The sequence below is a fragment of the Aureobasidium subglaciale genome, assembly GCF_000721755.1.
Source record: "Aureobasidium subglaciale EXF-2481 unplaced genomic scaffold scaffold_3, whole genome shotgun sequence".
NCBI lineage: Eukaryota > Fungi > Ascomycota > Dothideomycetes > Dothideales > Saccotheciaceae > Aureobasidium > Aureobasidium subglaciale.
The window spans coordinates 27,257-50,465 of NW_013566992.1; the positions used below are offsets into that span (position 1 = coordinate 27,257).

Here is a 23,209-nt window from a genome sequence, read left to right on the forward strand (position 1 = left end):
CCACCATCAAAATCATGTTCGGCCCTTTTTTCATAGCTACAATGTCTTTGTGCCCCATCGATTTCGTCTGTTGACAAAGGAGATTGCCGCCACATTGTTAAGTGTTGATATGCAAAGCCAGAAACGATGGTCGTAGGGATGACCTTGTCCGGAGACATATTTGATAATCCCGCCAGAACCACATCAGCTCATGTGCCTGACTTTCCATCCCCTCATATACCTCGACTTGTTTCAAGGGCTGTAGATAAGAGGTGCTTGCAACGGGGAAGAACTTGTCACAACGAAAGCTTACGGTGGATGCAGCGCTCAAATTTCTCTACACCATTTTGTCATGACAGCGCCCAGTTCCACTTCTGCATCACCAATCTCCTCTAACCTCACGTCGACCCTACAGCTATCTCCCTTGCCTTCCTCCATGATAAGTTTCTTCCTACCCAAACCTTCCCAAGCACCTCTCGCCACATCCTTGCCCCACACTCTTCCAATGCCTGCTCCATGGGCGAATTGTCCCGATGCCGATGCTGCAATCTTTGCCTTGGACGCCAGAGATACGTATTCGGCGTAGCAAAGTGGAAAGGTGACGTTTTCAGTGTCGTGAACGATGGTGAGACGAGCAGCAGAGATGAGTAGCGCAAGTTGTAGTTGTGAAAGTGATGCCAATGCTGACAGTTTTGAATCTGGTGGTTGTAGAGTGTTCAATGACGTCGAATCGGCAAGATGAGTGAGCAAGTCTTGCGCTGATATGTTGGCGGAAGAAGAGGTAGGTAAGGTACTGACTGCCAGCAGCATACTTGTCTGAAAGCCCCTGATGCTTTTGGAGAGATAGTAAGATTGTCTGAGATGGGTGTTGAAGGTGTCGAGAGTAAACAGGTCGTTGAGCACGGCGTACCAAGTCTTTCTACCCTCGTCACTGATCTCTCCCATATTATCTGCAGGCGTCATTGCATTCTGGCAAATGTGTCGAAAAGAAGAAAGATCTTTGCTTAAGGAAAGATGGACATAGCGATGACTGAAGCGACTCTTGACTCTCTTCTCCAATTGCTCGACGACATCAAACCTCGTCGTCAGGCCCAAGACTGCGATAGGAGCTTTCCTGCTTTGTGCAATGTCAAAGAGGTTGTAGAGAAGTGTTTGTCGCGGATGCGTGGTGAAGAGATCGAACTCATCCAGGACGAAGACGACACTCTTGGTCATCTGCTCGGCTGATCTTCCCAATTCTTCAGGATGTGAGAGAAGAGCAAGGAGGGTGGTGAGGGTGTCCGCATAGTTCTTTGATTGCTCAGAGTCCTCAAGGTCCATATCTTTGCCCAACTGGCGCCAGATGTCTTTTAATGCAATCTTGTCGTCTGTGTGGATGAAGGCATTCAATCGCACGATGTGGAAGAGGTCTGGGTTCTCGCGTGCCTGTTCCCGAAGGATGGATTCGACGACAGCCGTCTTTCCGCTTCCTCTTGCACCAATGACAAGCATACTATTACTCTCTCCCGCTACAATTGTTTGATGCACCAAGGCGGCTATCTTTGCATGCTCTTCCTCCAGACCTACAAAGGCTGTATGTGTGCGTCCTTGTAGTTGATGCAACACAGCAGACTGGATCGCTTGCAGATCTGCGGTGGACATGTCGAGGTTGGCCGAAGCGTTTGTTTGCAGAGGTTTGACGTCCAAGTCGATCATGGTGCGAGGTTTGAGAGGGCTGGCAATGGCCTTTCTGGGAGTGAATTGTGGTCTTTCTAGCTTCATGGGGCTTACGTGTCGTTGCTGCGGTTTTCTGGACGAAGCGAGCTTGGAGGGACTGACGGGGCCCTCGTCATCTTCAGCGGTCGTGTCCAGTATCAGCTCTTGAACAATCTTCCTCGGCCGTCCAGGCCTCCTCTTCTCGCTCGTCGGCGGTGGTTGCAGCTTGACCGGACTGGCAGAAAGACTTCTCTGCCCTTGGGACTCAATTCCATTGCCATCACCGGGGTTCCTCAGCTTCGGCCTCCTCTTGGCCGCCCTCTCCAGCTGCTCTTGCTCGAACGTATCCCGTAGCTTCTGCGACAAAGTCTTGACCTTTGCACTCTTTTCCAGCTCTTGTAGTTCTGGTTTCTTCGTAGCGACAGGGGTGCCCTCCGTTCCGTTCTTGACGGGCGACTTTCGCGGTGACTGTTGTTCGGCGATCTTTGCATTGAGGCGGGCCATCAAGCCGCCGATGCCCCGTCCCGCAGACATTGGCGCCGGTCGAGGAGTTGGTTTGGACGGGGTGAGGTTGAGAGAGGAGGGCGTAGCCACACTGGCAACTCTGATGGTGTCGCGCGCATCGTCTTTGTCTGTGGTGCTTGTCGTCGTGCTTGTCTTTCCTGTAGAGGCCGTCGGCGGTGCCGCTGTCGTCTTGTGATTCGCGGGTCCAGGACTTTCTGGTATTGTCTCGAGCTTTCTGCGCTTCGCCGAGCGTGGGGATTCCATTGCTACACCAGGAACATGTGCTGCTTACGACATTTGATCGAGTCGACGTTTGTGTTTATCGTTTGGTCGAGGAAAGTCGGAAGCGCATCATCCCTGGCAGGCGCGGGGATCGCTGAAGCTCGCCGCTTCCCAGAAAGCGGAAAGTGCTGGTGACCAAGAAGGGAAAGAGCGACTTTCACCTGCCAAAACAAAACTCGAGACAAGGGAATCTGACAGACTGAATTCAGAACTTCGCTTTGTTTCTCAACGTCATGATAGTAAAAGGTCAAACACCATGTTCAATGCAAAAAAACCATGCAGCTATGCCACCATGTAACCATATCAGACGAATTAATACCTTGATGAATCCCGGCGACTTGCATCGCTCAATCTCGCAAATCTCTCCGTCAGTCCACCTTGCTCATTCACCGTCCTCTTCAACGGACTGCCCTGAGGTCTGCCATCTGGCCTCAACAACTGCCTGTTCGCGCTCTTGCGAAGAGGACTTGCGGCATGGCTGTATACCCCCAAGCTTCCTCCATCTCCCGCTCTCTTCAGCGGACTTGCAAGTCGCTCGCGTGTCAACGGCTGTGTCTTGCCCGGCGTGTTGAAGACGTCTGTCGGCTCATGCGTGGCTCCAAACGATGACCCTGCATTCGTGTTGAACGAGGAAACTGTGCTATAGCTCCCAAATGTCGGCTGTAGCAGGGGAGTCGTGGCGCTTCTCGGCAGATTCTTAGTCGGCGAAGTGGCGTACAGGGCTCGCGGGTCGTCGGTGAGGTGATTGACGTATGCTGGGTTGGGATTGACCTTGAACCCCTTGTTGATGACTGTATGTGGTGTGTAGACGTCGACCTCTCTTGTCCTGATTCTGGCTCCTCCAGGGCTTGTGGCCGTGTCTATCGTCTGCGTACCGACATCTCTTACTGGGCCATTCATGTTGGGATGAACAAACTTGGTGTCGTACTCGTTCATGACCTCCTTGTGGATAAGAGTAGAGTCTTTTGCCTGCTGAACGAAGAACTTCTTGAAGAACAGCAGCTGGACGCTGAGAAGAGTGGCGAGGAGGATGGTCGTGACAAAGGTGACGGAAGGGCGAGGATCTGCAGGACTGGTGGGCAGGAAGAGCCAGTAGACGAGGACGTGGCCGGGCGAGAAGAGGGCAAAGAGCTCGAGGTTGAAGGGCTTGGGGTCCCAGACGCTGACCTCCCACACGTCATTGTGCTGGTCGGGGTGTCGACGCGAAAAGACACTGTTGGAAGTGATCATGGACGAGAAGTAGGCGAGCGGCGAGGCAGAGGGTGACGAGTCGACGCGCACTCTGCGCGCAGAAGGTGTGGATGGGGCTTGGTCGATGGAGCTCTCGAAGAGGCGGTATTTGCGCGAGCGCGTGAATGTGTAGAAGGCGTTGAACAGCGAGGCAAAGGCGAGAAAGTGCGCGACGAACGAGAGCTGGTGGAAGTATCTGTCAGAAGATGGCCAAGGCAGGATTGGAACATGTACAAGGCTGTGGCACTCACAAACCAGTGGAACCAGCCACTCTTGCCCTCGAGCTCTCCAAAGATGTCGTCGTTGACGCTGTTCTTCAGACTCCATCTGGCGCATGCAAAGATCAAGTTTGCACCGGCTCCAATGGGCAGTCCCCAGTCGCGTAAGGCTTCATCCAGAGCGCTTTCGTGCAGTTCCTCGGCCATCCAGAGTAGCAGGTCGTATGGGTTGAGCTTGGCCTTGATGCGCTCAGACAGCGGCGGGCGACGGATGATGGGCGGCATTGGGGGCCGTCGCTTGTCGCATGCCCCGTTGTGTCGAGAGTAGGATTTCCTTGCGGGAATACCGGGGTCGGAATAGATGCAGGCAGCAGGCTGCTTGGACACTGTTTATTTTGCGACCGCCCGCTTCGACGACTTGCTGCAGCCCGCCCGCAAACAGTACGTCATAGCAGCTCCGACAATCAACCGGCGTCGTCCAGCCCGCGCATACAGCGTACAGCAGGAGCGACGGCAGCATTCCTCGTGCCAGGAGGGAAACTACTCATCATGGCTCTTCCACAATCCGCTTACAAGGATCGCCAGTTCCTTGCTGTTATCGGCGACGAGGTCAGCAATCTTTGATCAATCACCATGCCACCTCTGCAAGCATGCTGACGCTCGTCTCTCAGGACTCGGTGACGGGAGTCTTGCTCGCCGGTGTTGGTGTACGTTAAACTGGATGCGCCTTCCTCGGATGGAACATTGATTTTCCTCGACAGCACGTTACAGACCCTCCAGATGCGCAAAAGAACTACCTTGTTGTCGACCACAAGACCGAAGTGTCGGCCATCGAGGAGGCCTTTGACAGCTTCACAAACGACCGCAAGGACATTGCCATCATCCTCATCAACCAGCATGTGTGTCTTTCTTTCCCGTGTCCTCTCTCCCTCCTCCCTCTTCCCTCTCCCTCCTCTCCTCTCCTCTCCTTCCTCTTTCCACACTCACCCTCTTCCCTCCTCTCCTTCCTCTTTCCATACTTACCCTCTTCACTCCTCTCCTTCCTCTTTCCANACTCACCCTCTTCCCTCCTCTCCTTCCTCTTTCCATACTCACCCCCCGTCACAGATCGCCGACAAGATTCGCAGCCGCGTCGACTCGTACACCCAAGCCTTCCCCTCGCTCCTCGAGATCCCCTCCAAGGACCACCCTTACGACCCGGAAAAGGACAGCGTCATGAAGCGTGTCAAGAAGTTGTTTGGAGAGTAGTTTCCAGTTTGTTTGCCAAGTTCACACGATACCCCCCGAATTACAGAGAGAAAGACTTTCTTCAACACTTCATGATGATGACATTATTACTACTACTGCTCCGTGTACTGCAATGCTGAGTGTGCCATGTGCGCTTCCAACATCGTCGTCCAATAATACATGATGCCCATGCAATCTTGTCCTCGTCCTTCGTTCCTCTCCATGCTTGCAGGCGATGGTCGTCTAGGCAACAACCTCAAAGGCACCACCTCTTCTGAAGACGACGGTAGCGGTCAAGCAGGTGATCTTCTCGTTGTCCTTGGTGTAGACGTCGGCGAGAACAGTGTACTTGCCCTGAGAAGTCACAGTCAGCACCTCATCTCTCACAGGTCCGACTCGGTCAAGACTTACCGGAGGAATCTCCTTGGGGAGATCGACATCCTTGGTCAACTCCATGGGCCCCTTCTTCAAGGGACATTCAAGATCGACATTTTTGAGGTTATCGCAAAGGTCGGCTTCCTGGTTGATGATGCGGATCAATCCGTACTTGACTTGCAGGTGCACCTTTGCTCCCTCCTCGACATCCTGCGACAAGACTCCCGAAGCCTTGATGGACAGAGTGACGCCACTGCATACACAAACACGATAAGCTTCTGTTGCCTCCAGACTAAAACAGGCAGAGGTAAGATACTCACGCAGAGGGAGGGTTGGGCGACAGGTCGACCTTTTCAATCTCGAGAATGTTGTCCTTGGGTGCGGCGCAGAAGAGCAGAGGGTTGTCGCCTGGAACGGGGAACTCTTCCTCGAGCGCGTGCTGCGAGTCGCTTCCCATGAAGCCAAGGCTACGCGCCGATGCGCTGGCCGAGATCAAGGCAACGCCGAGAATGCTGAGGAACTTCATCTTTGTGTTGAGTGTATAGAAGTGGTTGTGAATGTCTGGAGGAGAAGATGGGAATCACAGCGGTAGATCAAGGTCCTGGGGCTGCTTTCCCGCCGTTGACGATGATGCTGTTGGTCACTGCTGCACGTGTGAGTCTTTGTGGCGTCTGGCGTCTGGCCTTGGCACCGTTTCTCCGCATTCGTCTCATTCACTCCCACGCGGCAGCAGCTTTCTCGACGATCGTTTGACAGCTTGACAGCTTGACAGCTTACTCTGCGAACGCCTGCTGCTCTTCAGTGCCCCAATGGTCATGATGTCTACATGATTTGTGACGAATCCATCGTCTTCAGAATCCTCATATCCCGGACTCCATCGTCTACCGGTGCACAAAGACCTTGTCCTGTCCTTATTATCACGGCCACCCGTGATGACTTACCTCGTGTCCTGTTCGTAGCTGCTCCAAGAATGTGGCTCTGTCGTATTTGATACCGCTTGTCGTAGGTCAAGTGAGCCGTACATCAGGTATGGTGATTCGAATTTGTGCTGTAGTTGCAACAACAGTAGGTACATTCACTCACATTATTTCGTCCGCCGTTTTATCTCTTCTCTTCCTGGTTCTTGAGAGCCCCGCCAGCCATCAAATTTGTCTGTCGAGACCCACAGCCACATCGCATGAGCGGTGACCATCCGGCGGTCTTTCTCAGTCGCTGCGCAGTCCCCCGTCTCCAACAACAAAGCGCGCCTCCTACGCTTTCGACTGGCGCATCATCTCATAACTACAGAACGCATCACAATGGCGGGCACCAAACTCGCACCCGACTCCGTCGTGCGAGAGACGCTGTTCAACCTCATGACTCTTGCTCGAGATATGTCCTTTGCGAACACTCAGATTCGCTCAATTTGCGAGACTGTCACGCCTGCGAATGTTCAACACACCATCGACCTCCTTCGTCGTCTCAACACAGACTTGCACAAGGGAAAACCCATCATCCCCGCGCCTCCCACTCCTGCAGCTGTCACCAAGCCCACAACTCCAGGATCACCTGAATCCGGCGCTGTCATCCGTGCAGACACCTTTAAAAACCCCTAAGGTCACTGATACATCTGCTGTCATCAATGACATTCACTCGTTGCTCTTAGGATAACTAGCAAGGCAGGATGATATGTTATTGTGGCTGCTCTCACTCTGGGACGATACTTGAATATGGCTAATCAACTTTCATTCCGCATTTCCACGTCGTTTTCTTCTTATCGCTTCCGTGCTTCTTCCTCTACCACAACAATCACCAATCGCACTCACGCGAACTTCCCTACACCACGCTCGTCATGTTGCCTGTCCTAGCACCACCTTCTTTAGATCTCCTTGACGCCCTCGACCGCCGTCGTCTCCCAGAGCTCCAGTACCTGAGCGCCTACTGCCCCTTCAGTCTCAATGCCAGACCCTGCCCTCACGGCTCAAAGTGCTCGCTCAAGCGCGTCTGCTATGTAAGCTGCTCCTTGTCACCAACTTTACTTGACAAAAGCTTACGATCTTACAGGTCCTCTGTTCCTTCCGCACCAACACCAGCGGTCAGCCCTGCGATGGTCATCACCACGTCTCCGCCATCTGCGAGCAGTTCCTGACAGACAAGGGTTGTCGTTACCGCAAGGATGATGATCATCCTTTCCTCCCTAGGAGTCACGACTTTGAGCTTCATCGTTGCATGGATGTTATGCTTAAACCTCACAGACTTGGTCTTTATGGCGTTCAAAACTTCTGAGTTATGGGCTTAAAGTGAGAGGCGAGGCTTTGGTCATGCTGGCAATACTTTTTCTTGTGTCGACATCACTTTCTTTCATCAACCCTTTCCAGCACAACTCACAGGACATTGGGGCAGGGGCAAATTAGTTTGGGGGCCGGAGACATAGACCTCCGAAAGACAGTCTTCTCTGCAAATGCACGCATTCTACAGCATATCAAGTCGGATGTCTTCAATGATTAATCAATTCATAATGATCGGGGTCGTCGTTTTCTCTTTGCAGCTCTCCGCACGGCTCCACTACCGAAGCAACTTCGCCGCGATGTCTCCTGCACTCTCGTCTTTGATGCCCAGTAACTCCGCATCTGACTCTTGCCTCGAAGCAGCAACCATACCTCTTCCCTCACTAACATCATACAAAGTCGCCACCGCCAACTTCAACCTCCACATCCCATTCCCAGTATGAAGATCTTCCTTTCCACTCTGTATCAATTCCTTGCTTGTGGTCTTCGTGACCTTCCACTTCTCTCCTGTCACCTTCTCGAAAGCTTCCAAAAGCTCGTTCTGACACGTCTGGATACTTTGCACTTTGCAAAAACGATTTGCTGTCTCTTCTGGATGCTCCAGAACGCCGAGGACGGCTTGTCCTATCCCTTCCAACGTCGTGCCTGTGAATCTCTCTGTTCCGTCGTCGTAAATGATGGCTTCATGTTTTGCGACATCAAAGCCCATCATTGGGAACTTCTTCATTGCCTGTAGTCACTCTTCATCAGTGTTCCCTCATTGTATTCTCAACTTCAAAGCAAACTCACCCAATCAATAGGATTTCCAGTCGTCAACCCTGTCCATGTAAAGTCTTTATGCTCTTGTGCCTTTTCAGCAGCATAATCCCAAGCTTCCCTTCTTTGCTTGTGGATAGCGGCAAACTCGTCAAAGCCATGTGCCTCGGGTCCCCATCCAAAGTCATCAATGATGAATCTCTTCACCCCTGCGGCAATTGCGGCATCGATGAAGATTTTCTGTAAAGGAATGCCACCGGGGCCAACGACGCAAATAATTGCATCTTGATTGGCAAAGGCTTTTGTGAGGGAAGTGAGGTCGTAGGCGATGCGTTTGACAGGTATGCCTGAAGGATGAGATGTTGTGGAAGACAAGCGAGTTATGATTGTGATGCTGAAGTTTGACGTCGAAAGGGCGTTGGTTATAGGAGTGCCGAAGTTGCCGGAAGCCTTGGATATCATTGTTAGCGCTTTTTCTGGGTGAAGAGGGACATGTTCAATTACCCCAATTATGGCGACATTTCTTATTATCGACATGATGACATTTGGTGGAGAATGTTGATCAAGAACGATTGTTGTCACAAGGTTCGCTTTGTTTTGTGTGTCGTGAGCGGGGCTGAGAATCCTTCGCGCGTGATCTCAGCCTGTAGGCAGCAGCAGCAGCAGCAGCAGTTATGATGAGCTGTGAGTCATACTGGCTTTGAGCGTTGTGTATTGTTGATCAACGCAATTGGTATGCATCATTTTCAGGGTCCTGGTGAGAAGGTTTGGTGTTCGTCACGAAATCTGTGTCGATTCGGATGAGCTGATTCACCAGTCAACGAGCTTTCACCAATTTCTTTGTCGGCGATGGCTAGGATCACCTGAATCTCACGGCTTTATAGCCAGAACTGCTTTTTGGTCATAGATACGTATCAAACTACTACTTGCAGTCAATATGGTTGGAAATATGTTCAACTTATTCTGTATTCCATAGTGCCGAGAATGAGGACGGCTTCTGGTAACGACCTCACAAAATCAGCAGATACAGTCGCTGCTGTGCTGAGAGAGAAAGTGGATGACATAGCGAGCGTCACACATGTATTCTTTACGGGTATGTGATCCCATCATCACTGTCTGTCAACTACCACGATCTCTGGCAATGGTCCACAGAGAATATCAACGACTTTTGGATGCATGTATGGACGTTCACCAAAGTCGTCGCACAGGTACAGCCATCATATGCTATTTCCATACGAGACTCTTCCAAGCTCTTCCCACGACCGACATGGTTTCCGGAGGCTAGACTCAACTTCACCCAGAATATGCTTGAGAGCCCCTACATCACCAAGAAACCTGGAGAAGCAGTGCTGACCTGTGTTCGAGAAGGTGGGGAGGAAGTTGAAGACGTCACCCTCGAACAACTGCGCACAAAAGTTGCGCGTATGGCAAATGCAATGAGGATAAAACACGTGGTTGCTGGTGATCGCATTGCTTGTATTGCCGCAAATACTACCAACACGCTCGTGGTCTTCTTGGCTACGGCAAGCTTGTGTGCAATTTTCACTTCGTGTTCGCCGGAAGGCCATCATGATCCGATTCCTGCAAGTGCAGCCGAAGATGCTGTTTGCAGATGACTTCCAGCTGTACAACGAGAAGCGCACCGACTGCAGGGTCCAGGGCCTTGTCAGTCTCGAGGAAACCTGGGGAAACGGGTGGTCCGAGAATGACTGTCATCTTGCCTCGATATGGGTAAGAGCCTATGTCGCAGAACATAGACTCACAGGTCCTGTCTCTGAACAGTTTCTTATATGGTGCTTCGCAAGTTGCGAGATTTGAGCCCATGCGCTTCGACGACCCGCTGTTGATTGTGTATTCCTCTGGATCCACCGGTCAGCCAAAGTGTCTTGTGCACACGGTCGGAGGTGTACCCTTGAAGCAGAAGCTAGAACAGATTCTCTGCACAGATTTGGGTCCCGACAGCATACACTTACAGTACACTACGGTCAGTATTGCAGTTCTCGACAATTTGTAGGCTAGAACTCTTGGCATGAAACTGCAACTTTACTCGGGAGATGGCAGATCCATCGAGACCTCCGGAGAGTCTGGGGAATTTGTCTGCACAGCTCCCTTTCCTTCTCAGCCCGCAATATTCTAGAACGACGAGAAGTACGAGATATTTCGAGCAGCATACCTTGAGAAGTTCCCCGGTATGTGAACGTCTCGAATACAAGATCGGCGTACTGATTATGTCAAGGTATCTAAACTCAAGGACATCTTGTGTATAGAGAGTGAATGCCGCTCTGAAGAAGCTTGGTCAAGTGTTGGTGCTCACATCAGGAAAGCCAAAGATGACATTCGGTGAACTAAGTTATTATATCACACGACGAAAGAGCTTGAGAGGCGTCTCGGATATCGAGAATCGTCCGTTTTACAGAGTAAGGTAAGTGTCATTGAAGTGGATAATTCCAAGCCCTTGTGGTTCTCCCCCAATGTCGCTGCCGTGCTCGAAATTGGTGGTCGTCGGTAGCACCCTGTCGCCCGACGATAAGCGACGCCAAGCGTCAGTCGCGTCACTTCTCTGCCATCAGAATCAACGCGTCATCATTTGCGTTCGTCAAGTCGCGCCGGTTGTGCACAGGCTATGACGCATGCAGACGCGTTCTAAGAAATCATCTTGACTTGGTGCCTTGCGTCCTTGTGTCGACAAAGAGCAGACCGCTTTGTGTGCGAATCTCTGCGTCATCAGCATTGAGACACGTGACAGCTTAGAACGGGACATTCGAGGTGGACACACAATCCGACGACTGACGCATCAGGTCCATCCTGAGAGAAAGCTTACGACTCAACAACACAGCTATGTAAGCACACTACCAGAGACTTTGGGTGTAATCGCGACACGATCCTCGAGTGGCTGCTCGCCTTTCCGATCCTCAGCTTTGAAACCGACCAAATCGCGCCGACGTCGGTTCTACCACGTCTATCATGCTCGACCTTTGTCTGCTTCCAGGTCGAGCGCAATGATCTGATGGGACGCCACTTAGAAAGCAAAGCCACTTCTGCCAGCACCAGGATACTTCCGAAGGAGTCCGGACAACAGATCGGTGCCGTCCATCTCCATGTCCTTGAATGCAGGACAGCTCAGGTCCAGCAACGGGTCGAGAATAGCTTTGTTGACAAGCTGTAACGGAGCTTCGAGCGTCTTGAAGAGCGAGGACAGAGAATTAGGCGAGAATGTCTTGACAATCTCAAGCACAAAACAAACAAGATTGTTACCCTCCAGCAGCGATGTTGCATTGAGGATACCTCCAGTAACATCGTGAAGATCGACGCCAGCAAAAGTGTCGACCTTTCCGAGATTACCTCCGATGCTGGCCAGCACCGGATACTTCATGAACCATTCTACAAGATCCATGTTGAGTTCTACCAGACCGTAATCCATGGGCAATCTGTACCAGTTTGCTGGAATCTGTTCGTGTCCCTTTCTGTATACCAGCTGACCATTCTCTTCGTAGACTGCGTAGAAGCTGGCAAAGATATGTTTGTCTGAAAATTCATCAGCCATGGTCTTGTCACAGTCGCAGTTGAGCTCAATGCTAACCTAGATGACCTCCGAGAGGGTTCTGCTGGGTATGGTTACTCAAGATACGTCCAGTGAAGGCGTAGCCGGAATTTCGCGCGATCATGCCAGTGTAGGGGCCGTAGTAGAAGTATGGATTGATCGATATGCTTTCTTCAAACCGCTTTGCGGCACGGGCGCCGATGTTGTCCATGGAGAGAATCACGTCGTCCGAGGAGTTGTACGCCTCCAGAAATAGAGTCATATTCATGGTTGACGCATCGCCAGTCACATACAGATCATCGCGAGTGTTCGAGGAGTCCGACTCGATCCAGTTATGCGCCCCATCAAGACCTCTGGGAGTTCCTGGATGACTCGAATTAGCATGCTGAGAATATCCAGAAGAGGCAGTCACCCACCGAGCAGTCCAAAGAGATTTCCAATTAGGTTACTGGCTTTCCAACTCTTGCCACCAATCGAGAAGCTCGGATGTAACGACAGCGGATTGCCAACACCGACGGTACCCATCACAGCGAGGACCGCAACAAGATCGACACTCATGCCGTAGACTAAGGCGTATCAGCGATATTCCAGACATGCCGACCTTGGCTCGCGACGTACCCTGATTTACTGCAGTAATCACCTCGAAGAACTGTTTCGCCCACAAAGTCAGGCCTTAAGCCAAAGGAGCACAGCTATTTCACAGCGGCATCACTTACCCCGGCAATACCATCTCGTGAGATGTATCCATGGTTGGCAAGGGCATTCAGTCCAGGACATGGGCCCCTTTGGTCGCCTTGACCAAAGTTTGGCGCCCGAAAAGCGTGATTTCCAGTGACTGCTCTGACTCAGCAAGAGTATTCGACCTGCAGCACGCTACATACCGTCAACAGGCTCAGTCATAGGGTCGAAAAGAAGGCGCTTCTGCTTGATGCGTAGAAGGTTTTCATGCAGATCCCCTGAAGAGAGGATAGCGTGGTCCAACCCATTGCGACGAGTGAGATTGGCGATGCTCTGAGAAGTTGGAAAACAGTTCACTAGACTCGAAGAGAGTAGAGTCACGAAGCAGGATCCCAATGAAAGAAAGGACACTTTCATGATGAAGACACGCAAGGTGAGACTTGCAAAGTTGGGGTAAGGAACGACTTTAGGAAAACTGTGTCAGGGATCAATTTGGCTGACGCTGATGCTCTGGACGAGGAAGACTTTTGAAATGTAATGACCTGCTAATAACCCAGTGCACCGAACGAAGCAATCTTGGTGGCTAGAGGCTCGGCAACACACAGTCTGGGGACAGCACTTTCGGGACTATCAAGCAGTCTTGACGACGTTTCATGTCTACGATGGGCCAAGGTCTATCCGGACCATGCGCCAACTGTCAGGATTGGGATCGTCAAGGTTTCTTTCATCAGGGCAGTGCAGGAGAAGCTGAACAGGGTTTCTGGAAACCTACTGTCAAGTGGAAGACAACCAAGGGCCCGGACGAAATCGAGCCGCTGACAAGCGCTTCTTGCCGCGAGCCGTCAAGCGGCAACAGCTCTACGAGCACAGTCTGTGTTGCCATGTGGTCATTTACCTATCCTCTCCGTATGTGGTCCGTGATCGAGCCGGACAAGCACAAGGATAGGCGGACAAAGCTTCTGAGGCCAACGCACGTGGCACACTGTGCCAAGATCAGTCAGGAGCCATGCAAAACCTTCAACAAAATCCTTAGCTGCGGCCCGTCCGTCAGCCAACTTCCGCCGTCGACCACCAAACTCAGTTGATGATTATCCGGAGCTTAAATCTTGATTGACTCGTAGGAGGTTATGTCAAACCGAGTTGGGCAATTTCATGCTTTTTTACCTGTCAGAAGACATGACACTTGTCGGCTGGACTCAACTTGGGGCGGTTCGATGACCCAACTTCAAACCAAGTATAGCAACGTTTCGCGGCTTGCGAGACTAAACGCTACTGAGCGGACCTACGACTCCTGGCGCTCTTATTCTACTCTGCTCGCAACGTACGGTACTGTTTGCTCTATATGAGACGGCCGCAGCTAAGGTGGAAAGCCCCCAGGTTGCTTATCACCACACCATTGTGCGAAGTACACCGCCAAATGCCGTTGTTAGTATGACCGAGGTCGATAGTTTTGATTATACAAGGATAGAAGAATACCACCCACAGAAGAGGTAAAGCGGGGTAAGCTTAGCGCAGGAAGGATTCCTTCCAACATCCGACACTTTGCCTTGTACATGCCGCGACAGACCCTTCGTCTCGTCACGGCTTGCTGCGACGAGTGCATATCAGAACTCACTCCAAGCTTAACGACCCGTCCAGAAATTCCCTGCAATATGCAATCACGCACCTAGCGTTTTCTGACTCCCAAGTCGACGATCAATCCACAATCAAGACTTTGAGCTGAGCCCTTACCATTTAGTTTTCTCAGACACTCATATCAACGAGAGGACATCAAGGAAGCTATTTCATTTTCTTCTTCTTTTCTAGAACAGAATCATCCTTCTTGCTCGACCTTACGTCTTTGTCACCAGTCCACTCGTTCTTTTGTGGTCTCATCCCACACCGTTCTCTTTTGGCGTCAGGACGAAGTTCAGCCGATATGAAGCTCTCTTTCGGGTTATTTACGGCTCTCGCGATCGTGACGATGACTGGCGCGACTTCCGATGCTCCATCCGCTTTGGAGATGGCGCAGGCGTCTTACCCAAAGTGCGCGGTAAGTCATACATCCGAACTTGGGAAGAGGTCTGCAACTGATGGATTGGTGTTTAGCTTGGGTGTCTAGCCAGGTTGATACCTCAATCCCCTTGCACCTTGACAGATGTCGAGTGTTTGTGCACGAATGTTTCCCTGAATGCCAACCTGACGGTATGTGTTCTTGAATCATGCACTACATATCAAGGATTGGGTACGTTAAGCTCAGTGGCATGATGCCCTTTGTTCTGGATCCTGACCTTCGAGTTTAGTGACAAAAAATGTCTCTTCAACCATGTGTGGAGCACCCGTCCGAGATCAGAGGATGAAGCCACTTCTTGTGGGCGTCATTGGTGGTGCTATCGCTTTGATGATATTCATCCTACGCATGTGTTCTGGACTTCCTGCTGGCGGTCGCCCTCTGGGCTGGGATGACTACACTATTTGTATCGCCGTAGCGCTTGGAACTCCACCAACAGTCTTCAGTGTACTCTGTGAGTTTCGTCTAATCAGTCTGAAGTTGTGAATTGGTCTAATCAAATCTTTGGAGTATCCAAAAACGGCCTTGGAAAGGACATGTGGACTCTACCTCTAGCTAACATTGAGAATGTGCTTTTCGTATGTATCGACAGTTCCGTTATTCATCTGCTGTCACTCACAGCTACAGTATTACTATCTCGGCGAGATCTTCTATTTCGCGTCACTCACTGCGACCAAGATCTCGATTCTAGCGTTCTTCCTACGCGTTTTCCCACAGCAAAACTTCCGCAAGATCATTTACGTCGTGATCGGAATCTGTGCAGCCTACGGGATATCTTTTGTCCTGGCGACAACATTCCAATGTCATCCGGTCCCGTACTCCTGGAAGCAGCTTGATGATAGCTACCCTGGCTCATGCAACAACATTCACGTCCAAGGATGGTTGAGTGCGGTTTTTAATATTGTCATCGATCTGGTCATCTTGGTTCTGCCGCTGAAAGAACTTTATTCACTTCAAACCAGCTTGAAGAAGAAGCTCATGGTCATGGTCATGTTCTCACTTGGTATCTTGTAAGATGTTATGGAAACCAACTTCCCGCCATCGTACTAACACAACATGCCAGTGTTACTTTCGTTAGTGTTGTTCGTCTGCACTCTTTGATTGTCTTTGCAAACTCCCAAAACATTACGTGTAAGTCAGCTGTCCTCTTCCACAATCTCGCTTCCCCCAGGCGAGCAGCACAGAGCCTGACCTACGGAACAGGGGACTATAATGATGCAGCCTGGTGGAGCACTGTCGAAATCCACGTCGGCATTATCTGTGCGTGCTTGCCGTCTGTTCGAGCCCTCTTTGTGTCGCTCGGTGCTTCGTCGCTTGGTACGACCAAAGCCGCTTCCCGACCAACTGGACGTCAAGCTTCCAGCATTTCAGCAGTATCCAGTAGCTCGCCGGGTGGAAGCAAAATTGGCGCGTTGGTCAAGGAGAAGCCACTCGGTGTTCCAAGATATGGAGATGAAGAAGATTTCATCCCGCTGGTCGATCTTGGCCATAGCAAAGATTGACTCGGACTTTCTCTCTGGACTATCCTTGAGGAGGACGACAATCAGGTTGGGAACAAGCCTTCTAACACATAGACTCTTGAGATACGCCAAGAAACATGGCTATTGGGCCATTTTCACAGAGTATCGGTATGGCCGCAATGCAAAACCGAGAATGTGGTTCATTCCTACAACGCAGAGACTTGCTCTACGAGCTCATTGATCGAGTCTCCGTTGGTCAACTTTCGGCACAAGCAACATCGCCGCTCGCGATGTCGCTGACGGCAGCGGAGCACAACGCGACAGAAACTATGCGCAGTGACGCAACAATCTACTATTCTAATTCCTATGTAACGACAATTGATTCATCATATGATCTTTTAGTACTCCCGACTGCTTCAAGGCACAGACTGTGCATCTCCTGGTCATCAGTCTCATTAATGTGACATGTGGTACCTTCCGGGTCTTGGTTCTTGCTATCACAAGCATATAGTATGCCACTGTATATCGTAGCCGAGAACCCAGCTTTGGGTACGATTAACGACCAACAAATCTTCCCCCAAGGACACGACTGACTTGATTAGAGAAGAGTCGGCGCCTTGTCTTGTAAAGCTCGGACCAGTGATTACAACGTAGGTACACTGTCAAATTATGAGCAACGTCGAGTCAGGACTTTTGACACAGCCACGCGGGGGTGTTTTCTAATGCGACACAGACATGGTTCGACCGTTGCAGGCTGGAGCAATGACCAAAGCGGCTTCCTCCAACTCCAACCGACGTTGAATTCGGTAGATGATCGGCACAATTTATTATTCCTCACTCTATCCATCACCGCCATCATCAATTTTATTTTCCTTATACCACATTTGTCCTTTTTTCCCATGCTTTTCATCAAGTCAAGTTTGCGAGTGTGTACATTCTCTCCTATCAAGGATTGAGATCGTCCCAATTTCTAATCGGCATTTGACGCTGATTCAAGATGCATCTATTGGGCGTGCCGACTTCCACGGTCGCGCGTCGTGAGCTCATCTTGAGCCGCCACCCTTTTGTAAGTACGAAAGGCACCTCCATAGAGTATATCTTCTTTGTCTTGGATATCGCTCGACTTCTTCCCTTCTTCCAACGTCGGGAATTGCTCACAGTCATTCATTCTTTTTCAACCCACTGAGACCCCGTGCAATTATTCCTTCTTTGCCTGACCGGCCACTTAAGACACATCGTGTCAGTTGAGCTTCGTTGAGTTTCTTTGTATCATCAGTCACGATATCTTAATACCAGACTATGAAGGTCTTCAGCACCATCGCCGTATGCGCGGCGTCCGCCAATGCGTAAGTCAAGGAATCATGCCTCCGATAACCTGAGTAGTCTGGGGCTCTAAGCATTCATATCCCAAGTTATACATCGTGTGCTCAAAAATTTCAGATTCGAATGGACATGGCCCAAGATCGCCGATGAACCGATTTACCCACCCAATGGCTACAATCTTCCTGCCAAGGGCCCTATTAACAACTCAACTTACGAGTACATCGTTGTCGGATCGGGTCCTGGTGGTTCTCCTCTTGCCGCCCGCCTTGCTCTTGCGGGCTACAGCGTCTTATTGATTGATGCTGGCGAAGATCACGGGACAGATAGACAGGTTCAGGTCCCGGCTCTTCATCCTTATGCCAGCGACTACACGCCCATCAAGTGGGACTATTTCGTTGATCACTATGCTGATGAGGAGCAAGCCAAGCGCGACTCGAAGATGACTTATCTTACTCCCACAGGTGAGTACTACTCTGGTTTGAACCCTCCTGAAGGCTCTGTCAGGAAAGGCATTCTGTACCCTAGGACTGGTGCTCTCGGTGGTTGCGCTCAGCATAATGCCCTGGTCACCATCACTGCCACCGACAAGGACTGGAACGATATCGCTGCTCTGACTGGCGATAACACATGGACCTCGAATAATATGCGCAAGTATTACCAGAAGCTCGAGCGAAACCGTTATCTGCCCAGCAGCATCGCTGGCCATGGATTCACTGGATGGTTGACTACTAAGGTGACTCCTGTTCTCCTCATCGCCGAGGACTTGAAGGTCTTGTCGCTCGTCACCGCTGCTACCACCGCTATGGGTAGAGGTCTCATTGGCGGTCTTCTCCATACTGTAACCGGTCTTGCCGAAGTACAACTCATCTGAAAACCCATAAGAAGTCAAATTCGAGCTGACTCATGTCCGCAGATTCTTACTCTGGATATCAACAACCCCTCTCCTTCTCGTGATAACGACGAGCTCATCTACCAGATACCTTTGTCTATGGATGACAATTACGTCCGTAGCTCGCCTCGTGATTTCGTCCTACAAGTCGCTACCGCTACCAATCGTGATGGCTCCAAGAAGTACAAGCTTGACATTGCTCTCAACACTCTCGTTACTATGGTCAACTTCGACACTTCCAACACCAAGCCTAAGGCTACTGGTGTCGACTTCTTGTTCGGTCAAAGCCTATACCGCGCTGATCCTCGCTCTACCACCGAAGATGGCGGCGAGTCTGGTTCGGTTCACGCAAGCCGCGAGGTCATTGTCTCTGGTGGTGCTTTCAACACTCCTCAGATTCTGAAGCTCAGTGGTGTCGGTCCCGCTCAGGAGCTCCACTCTCACGGTATTCAAGTCGTCAAGGACCTGCCCGGTGTTGGTGGGAACATGCAGGACAGATACGAAGTTGGCGTCGTTGGAAAAGCATCTACGGAATTCTCTCTGCTCAAGAAGTGCAAGTTCCTCAATGGCAGTGATCCTTGCTACAACAACTGGAAGAACAACGTTGGTGCACTCAAGGGTGGTTACACAACCAACGGTATCGCCTTCGGCTTCCTCCATCACTCTTCAGTTGCCGAAGAGGATCCCGATCTTTTCTTGGGCGGTGTCCCGGTATGTCACATCATCGATTCTCGTTTCATAAAGCTCACTAACACTCTCATAGGCTTACTTCAACGGCTACTTTCCTGGCTACTCAGTCCACGCTACTCAAGATCTCAGCATCTGGACCTGGCTTACCCTCAAGGCTCACTCTCGCAACAACGCCGGTACCGTCAACTTGACTTCCGCCAACCCCCGTGATACCCCCAAGATCCTCTTCCGCTCCCTCGGCGAAGGCGTCGGCGGCGACAAAGACCTCCAGGCCGTCTATGAAGGCGTCCAACACGGCATCAAGGCTTTCAAGGACTTGATCCCTCTCGACGGCAAGTTCGAGCGCGTTTGGCCCCCGACCGACATCTCCTCCGAGGAGGACCTGAAACAATTCATCAAGGACGAGGCTTGGGGTCATCACGCCTCTTGCACTGCTCCTATTGGTGCTGATGACGACCCGATGGCTGTGCTTGACAGTGAGCTCAGGGTTCGTGGTGTCGATGGCCTTCGTGTTGTTGATGCTTCTGTCTTCCCCAAGATTCCTGGTATGTACATCGCCTTACCTATCTACATGATCTCGGAGAAGGCAGCCGAGATGATCATCGCCGCTGCTGAGGCACCCGCTGCCTCAATGTGAAGTCTTTCTGGGACAGCCAGTCGAGGTTGTAATAAACTGCCAGTCGACCCATAATCTGGTCGTTGAACTAATCGGTAATATCGAGAACAATAGTCGTTCTTATGCGAATACATCATCAGTCAAATCCTGTGCACTCAATATCTTCTCTCGCTTCATTGTGATGTCCGTCTGCTCTTTTTACTCACATCGTCGTCACGTTGGCCCTAGGTAGATTCTGCTAAGTTATCAGAGGCGTTGTCATTGTATATCTAGCCGAGGCAGTCCATTCCTGGTCATCGTTATGATGCCTCGTCACACACGCATACTGGGTAGCACTATGGAACAATTGAGAAGCAAACATATACACATGCACAACAGACCGCTGTGCAGATACACAAGTCTCGGTGTAGGGAACCAAGCCCGACATTTATTGATGCGATGCTTGACTCGTGAAGCTCCAAAGCTTGAGACAGCCTGTTTCGCAGTCACACCGGAGACCACCGCACACTCGCCAACGCGGGCTTTAAAAACGTGTGTGAATATGGTGACCAAATAATGGTACAGGGGTTGTCAAGTTGGAGACAATAACCCGGTTGAGTTCGGCCGAGTTTAGAGTGCTACCCGCTCGAGCAGACACCTTCCGGTAGCAGCTGGAAAGATGCAGATCGAAACCATGACGTGTGCTACATAATAAGCCTGATATGCTTATATTGGGCGCAGAAACGTGATTCGGTAAACTGGCGTACGCCGCGTGCTCCATGCTTTGGCTCAACATAGCAAACAAGTCCGAGCGACATGAAGAGCCTGGAAAAGAGGTTGCCGCTCCCGAGGAGAATGTAAAAAATTGAGGTCGAACGTGGGATAGACGAACGAGTAAGACAGACCAATGCGCGGCAAAAGCTACGGCATTGGGTGTTGGCCCAGACGTGGACTTTGACCATCCCTATGAATGGAAATCAGCGAGATCTGTGCAGCGGAGTACTCGCTCATATTCTTGTCGAATCTCCTTGACCTTGTTTCGTTACCGAAAGTCTACCCAAGGAAGAAAGACTCGTCATGATTTACAACAAGGAGAACGTGACCGATATCCCGAGGCTGGACCTTCTGTCATTCTTGTTCGGTGCGATTGCAGCCTCGAAGTCTGACTATGGAAGTACCATCAACTGATTTGTAAATCCAAGATTCGGAACATTGTACAGCCCAAGAGGACACGCCCATCCACGCAGAAGCAAACGATTCCTCGAAAGTAATTACGAAATCTCAAGCCCGGACTCTGACGCGCCAAATCGCTCATTTCCTTCGTCATGAGTACGGTGTTGGTCAAGATGGTCACGACGAAGATGTAGTGGCCACAGTGTCTACCGGACAGCACGCGCTCGCATGCGTCTTCTACGGTGTCGTCGCAGCTGGAGGTGTCTACTCGGCTGCCAGTCCAGGAGCTACCGTTGGAGAACTGATTAGACAGATTCAGGATGGACCAGCCAAGATCATCATTTGTAGCGCTGACGTCAAACCACTTGCAGAAGCTACTGCAACTGCCGTCGGTCTACCTAAACAAAACATTCTCGTGTTTGAGTCCACACCAGAGATCAGACTTGAGAGCATTGATGGAAGTGTGCGCTGTGACTTCGACAAGGAGCTAGCGTGGAAGAGAATCACTGATTCTGCAGAGTTGGAGAAGAGTCGCATCTGCATGCTTTACTCATCTGGAACCACAGGACTTCCCAAAGGCGTCTTGATCTCTCACACCAACATGGTAGCAGAGGCTTTCCTTCCTGCATACATCAATCGACCCATCTGGCAGGACTGGGCGGCAGTAGGCAAGCCCTTCGAGCTACGTACACTGGCCCATCTCCCTACAGCTCATGTCTCAGGCGTACAAGGATACTTCGTGAACGCTTTCTACGATGGTGGTATCGTGTACTGGATGCCATCTTTTGATTTTGGTGCTTTCTTGAAGTACAATGTTCAGTATAGCATCACGACTTTCTTCAGCTTGCCCAAGATCTATCTTGGTCTTGCTAGACATCCAGCAGTTACTGGTCAGCTGAAGTCACTGCGCATAGCGTACTCTGGTGCCACACCTTTGAACAAGGAAGTCTATCATTGTGCGAAATTCGGTGTTGACGGTGAGGAGAGGACACTACTCAGCCAGACTTGGGGTGCAAGCGAGACCACCGGTGCAGTCACCCATATGTCACCGAACAGAAGAGACATATCTGGCAGCGTTGGAGCATTACTTCCTAACATGTTGATGAGGTAGGTTACTTTCAAGACGCTCGACCTGACATTGACTGATGGATCCCGTGAACAGATTGGTCGACGAGAACGACAATGATGTCCCGTTTGGAGAGCCTGGTGAGGCACTAATCAGGGGTCCGCTAGTTACCCAAGGCTACCATAAGAACGCCGAAGCCAATGCCAATGGCTTCACAAAGGATGGCTGGTATCGCACAGGCGATGTGATGCAGTTCGAAAAAGGTGGCGATCTTCTATACGTAGTTGGCCGCACAAAGGTTAGCGAGACATTCGGTTTACTTGTAGTCCGAACGTCGACTGACAAGCTATTCACTTCAGGAAATCATCAATTACAACGGACTCAAGATTGCACCCGCAGAGCTGGAAGACATCCTCTGCGAGCACCCATCAGTCGCCGATGCAGCTGTCGCAGGAATCAAGGTTGGACAGACCGAGGTTCCTCGCGCCTTTGTAGCGCTTCAACCGCAGACTGAGCAGTGCCAAAAGCTCGAGGACGACATAAAAAACTTTGTGAAGTTGCGTGTGTCTGAGCATAAGCAGTTACATGGAGGTATAGTATTTGTGGAGACAGTACCTCGTCTCTTGTCAGGTAAGGTGTGGCGTAAGAGATTGGATGAGATGGTCGCAAGCTGCTGATGGTTTGTCGCCACAAAGTCGGTGGTCAGAGATTTTTAGCTTTATCTCAGCCAAAGTCATGACGACACATCGATACTGAATTCATATAGCTTCAGTTCCATCCAAATGCTATGCACACTCCGTGCTGGCTGTGCTTCCAGTGGTCTTCTGCAGCAAGCAGAACCTTGAATTTTGTTGAGCGTGAAGAGGTGATTATGCCGGGCCACCGTACTGATGGAGGTCATTTGGTCAGTATAACAGCACCATAGTGGCCTACCCACATCTCCGCTGGCAGGAAATCGACCAGTAGGATAGGTGCTGCACGAAGATTGAGCATTGAGCTATCAGCCTTGCGCTAGTAGGTTGTGGAAACATCGGTATAAGCTGGACTGTAAGTACGGATCCATGCTTCCTCTACCTTGATTTCATGGCGCACATGTCGCCAATTCGCGGAAGTGATAATACCGAGCAGTCCGACTGGTGGCAATATCTGACGGTAAATGATCTGTCGCGGATTTGAGCGAGAAGCAATACAGTGATTGCCACTGGGAAGTC

The 23,209-nt window shown here is 50.9% G+C and overlaps 11 protein-coding genes across 11 annotated transcripts; 6 read left to right on the forward strand and 5 right to left on the reverse strand.

The window, feature by feature from the left end:
• Nucleotides 1–306: 306 nt before the first annotated feature.
• AUEXF2481DRAFT_2088 (uncharacterized protein) lies at nucleotides 307–2,442 on the reverse strand (the record flags this gene model as incomplete). The annotated part of the gene is made up of 1 exon (XM_013491129.1): nucleotides 307–2,442. The coding sequence occupies one exon, from the start codon at nucleotides 2,440–2,442 to the stop codon at nucleotides 307–309; it is 2,136 nt and encodes a 711-aa protein (XP_013346583.1).
• A 330-nt stretch (nucleotides 2,443–2,772) lies between these two features.
• AUEXF2481DRAFT_2089 (uncharacterized protein) lies at nucleotides 2,773–4,193 on the reverse strand (the record flags this gene model as incomplete). The annotated part of the gene is made up of 2 exons (XM_013491130.1): nucleotides 2,773–3,873; nucleotides 3,942–4,193. The coding sequence occupies 2 exons, from the start codon at nucleotides 4,191–4,193 to the stop codon at nucleotides 2,773–2,775; spliced, it is 1,353 nt and encodes a 450-aa protein (XP_013346584.1).
• A 151-nt stretch (nucleotides 4,194–4,344) lies between these two features.
• On the forward strand, nucleotides 4,345–5,156 carry AUEXF2481DRAFT_86117 (uncharacterized protein; the record flags this gene model as incomplete). Its single annotated transcript, XM_013491525.1, has 4 exons — nucleotides 4,345–4,517; nucleotides 4,580–4,615; nucleotides 4,670–4,807; nucleotides 5,016–5,156. Exons 1-4 carry the CDS (start codon nucleotides 4,458–4,460, stop codon nucleotides 5,154–5,156), a joined length of 375 nt encoding a protein of 124 aa, XP_013346979.1. The 5' UTR covers nucleotides 4,345–4,457.
• On the reverse strand, nucleotides 4,985–6,128 carry AUEXF2481DRAFT_36609 (uncharacterized protein). The gene is made up of 3 exons (XM_013491334.1): nucleotides 5,831–6,128; nucleotides 5,547–5,763; nucleotides 4,985–5,489 (listed from the first exon to the last, which is right to left on the reverse strand). The coding sequence occupies exons 1-3, from the start codon at nucleotides 6,034–6,036 to the stop codon at nucleotides 5,379–5,381; spliced, it is 534 nt and encodes a 177-aa protein (XP_013346788.1). The 5' UTR covers nucleotides 6,037–6,128; the 3' UTR covers nucleotides 4,985–5,378.
• Nucleotides 6,129–7,202: 1,074 nt separating this feature from the next.
• AUEXF2481DRAFT_468925 (uncharacterized protein) lies at nucleotides 7,203–7,996 on the forward strand. The gene is made up of 2 exons (XM_013491555.1): nucleotides 7,203–7,500; nucleotides 7,554–7,996. Exons 1-2 carry the CDS (start codon nucleotides 7,342–7,344, stop codon nucleotides 7,773–7,775), a joined length of 381 nt encoding a protein of 126 aa, XP_013347009.1. The 5' UTR covers nucleotides 7,203–7,341; the 3' UTR covers nucleotides 7,776–7,996.
• Nucleotides 7,900–9,162, reverse strand: AUEXF2481DRAFT_36610 (uncharacterized protein). The gene is made up of 3 exons (XM_013491335.1): nucleotides 9,038–9,162; nucleotides 8,567–8,983; nucleotides 7,900–8,507 (listed from the first exon to the last, which is right to left on the reverse strand). Exons 1-3 carry the CDS (start codon nucleotides 9,068–9,070, stop codon nucleotides 8,055–8,057), a joined length of 903 nt encoding a protein of 300 aa, XP_013346789.1. The 5' UTR covers nucleotides 9,071–9,162; the 3' UTR covers nucleotides 7,900–8,054.
• A 100-nt stretch (nucleotides 9,163–9,262) lies between these two features.
• Nucleotides 9,263–10,262, forward strand: AUEXF2481DRAFT_36611 (uncharacterized protein). Its single transcript, XM_013491336.1, has one exon. The coding sequence runs from the start codon at nucleotides 9,706–9,708 to the stop codon at nucleotides 10,147–10,149; it is 444 nt and encodes a 147-aa protein (XP_013346790.1). The 5' UTR covers nucleotides 9,263–9,705; the 3' UTR covers nucleotides 10,150–10,262.
• Nucleotides 10,263–11,552: 1,290 nt separating this feature from the next.
• AUEXF2481DRAFT_2094 (uncharacterized protein) lies at nucleotides 11,553–12,974 on the reverse strand (the record flags this gene model as incomplete). The annotated part of the gene is made up of 6 exons (XM_013491131.1): nucleotides 11,553–12,058; nucleotides 12,114–12,437; nucleotides 12,491–12,640; nucleotides 12,693–12,723; nucleotides 12,791–12,909; nucleotides 12,956–12,974. The coding sequence occupies 6 exons, from the start codon at nucleotides 12,972–12,974 to the stop codon at nucleotides 11,553–11,555; spliced, it is 1,149 nt and encodes a 382-aa protein (XP_013346585.1).
• Nucleotides 12,975–14,254: 1,280 nt separating this feature from the next.
• AUEXF2481DRAFT_468933 (uncharacterized protein) lies at nucleotides 14,255–16,462 on the forward strand. The gene is made up of 7 exons (XM_013491556.1): nucleotides 14,255–14,784; nucleotides 14,841–14,976; nucleotides 15,035–15,256; nucleotides 15,313–15,380; nucleotides 15,430–15,812; nucleotides 15,866–15,933; nucleotides 16,006–16,462. The coding sequence occupies exons 1-7, from the start codon at nucleotides 14,671–14,673 to the stop codon at nucleotides 16,302–16,304; spliced, it is 1,290 nt and encodes a 429-aa protein (XP_013347010.1). The 5' UTR covers nucleotides 14,255–14,670; the 3' UTR covers nucleotides 16,305–16,462.
• A 679-nt stretch (nucleotides 16,463–17,141) lies between these two features.
• On the forward strand, nucleotides 17,142–19,932 carry AUEXF2481DRAFT_36618 (GMC oxidoreductase). The gene is made up of 4 exons (XM_013491337.1): nucleotides 17,142–17,608; nucleotides 17,703–18,441; nucleotides 18,499–19,185; nucleotides 19,238–19,932. Exons 1-4 carry the CDS (start codon nucleotides 17,562–17,564, stop codon nucleotides 19,799–19,801), a joined length of 2,037 nt encoding a protein of 678 aa, XP_013346791.1. The 5' UTR covers nucleotides 17,142–17,561; the 3' UTR covers nucleotides 19,802–19,932.
• A 653-nt stretch (nucleotides 19,933–20,585) lies between these two features.
• AUEXF2481DRAFT_77128 (uncharacterized protein) lies at nucleotides 20,586–22,776 on the forward strand. The gene is made up of 4 exons (XM_013491506.1): nucleotides 20,586–20,900; nucleotides 20,980–22,039; nucleotides 22,095–22,296; nucleotides 22,358–22,776. The coding sequence occupies exons 1-4, from the start codon at nucleotides 20,837–20,839 to the stop codon at nucleotides 22,673–22,675; spliced, it is 1,644 nt and encodes a 547-aa protein (XP_013346960.1). The 5' UTR covers nucleotides 20,586–20,836; the 3' UTR covers nucleotides 22,676–22,776.
• The last annotated feature ends 433 nt before the right edge of the window (nucleotides 22,777–23,209 follow it).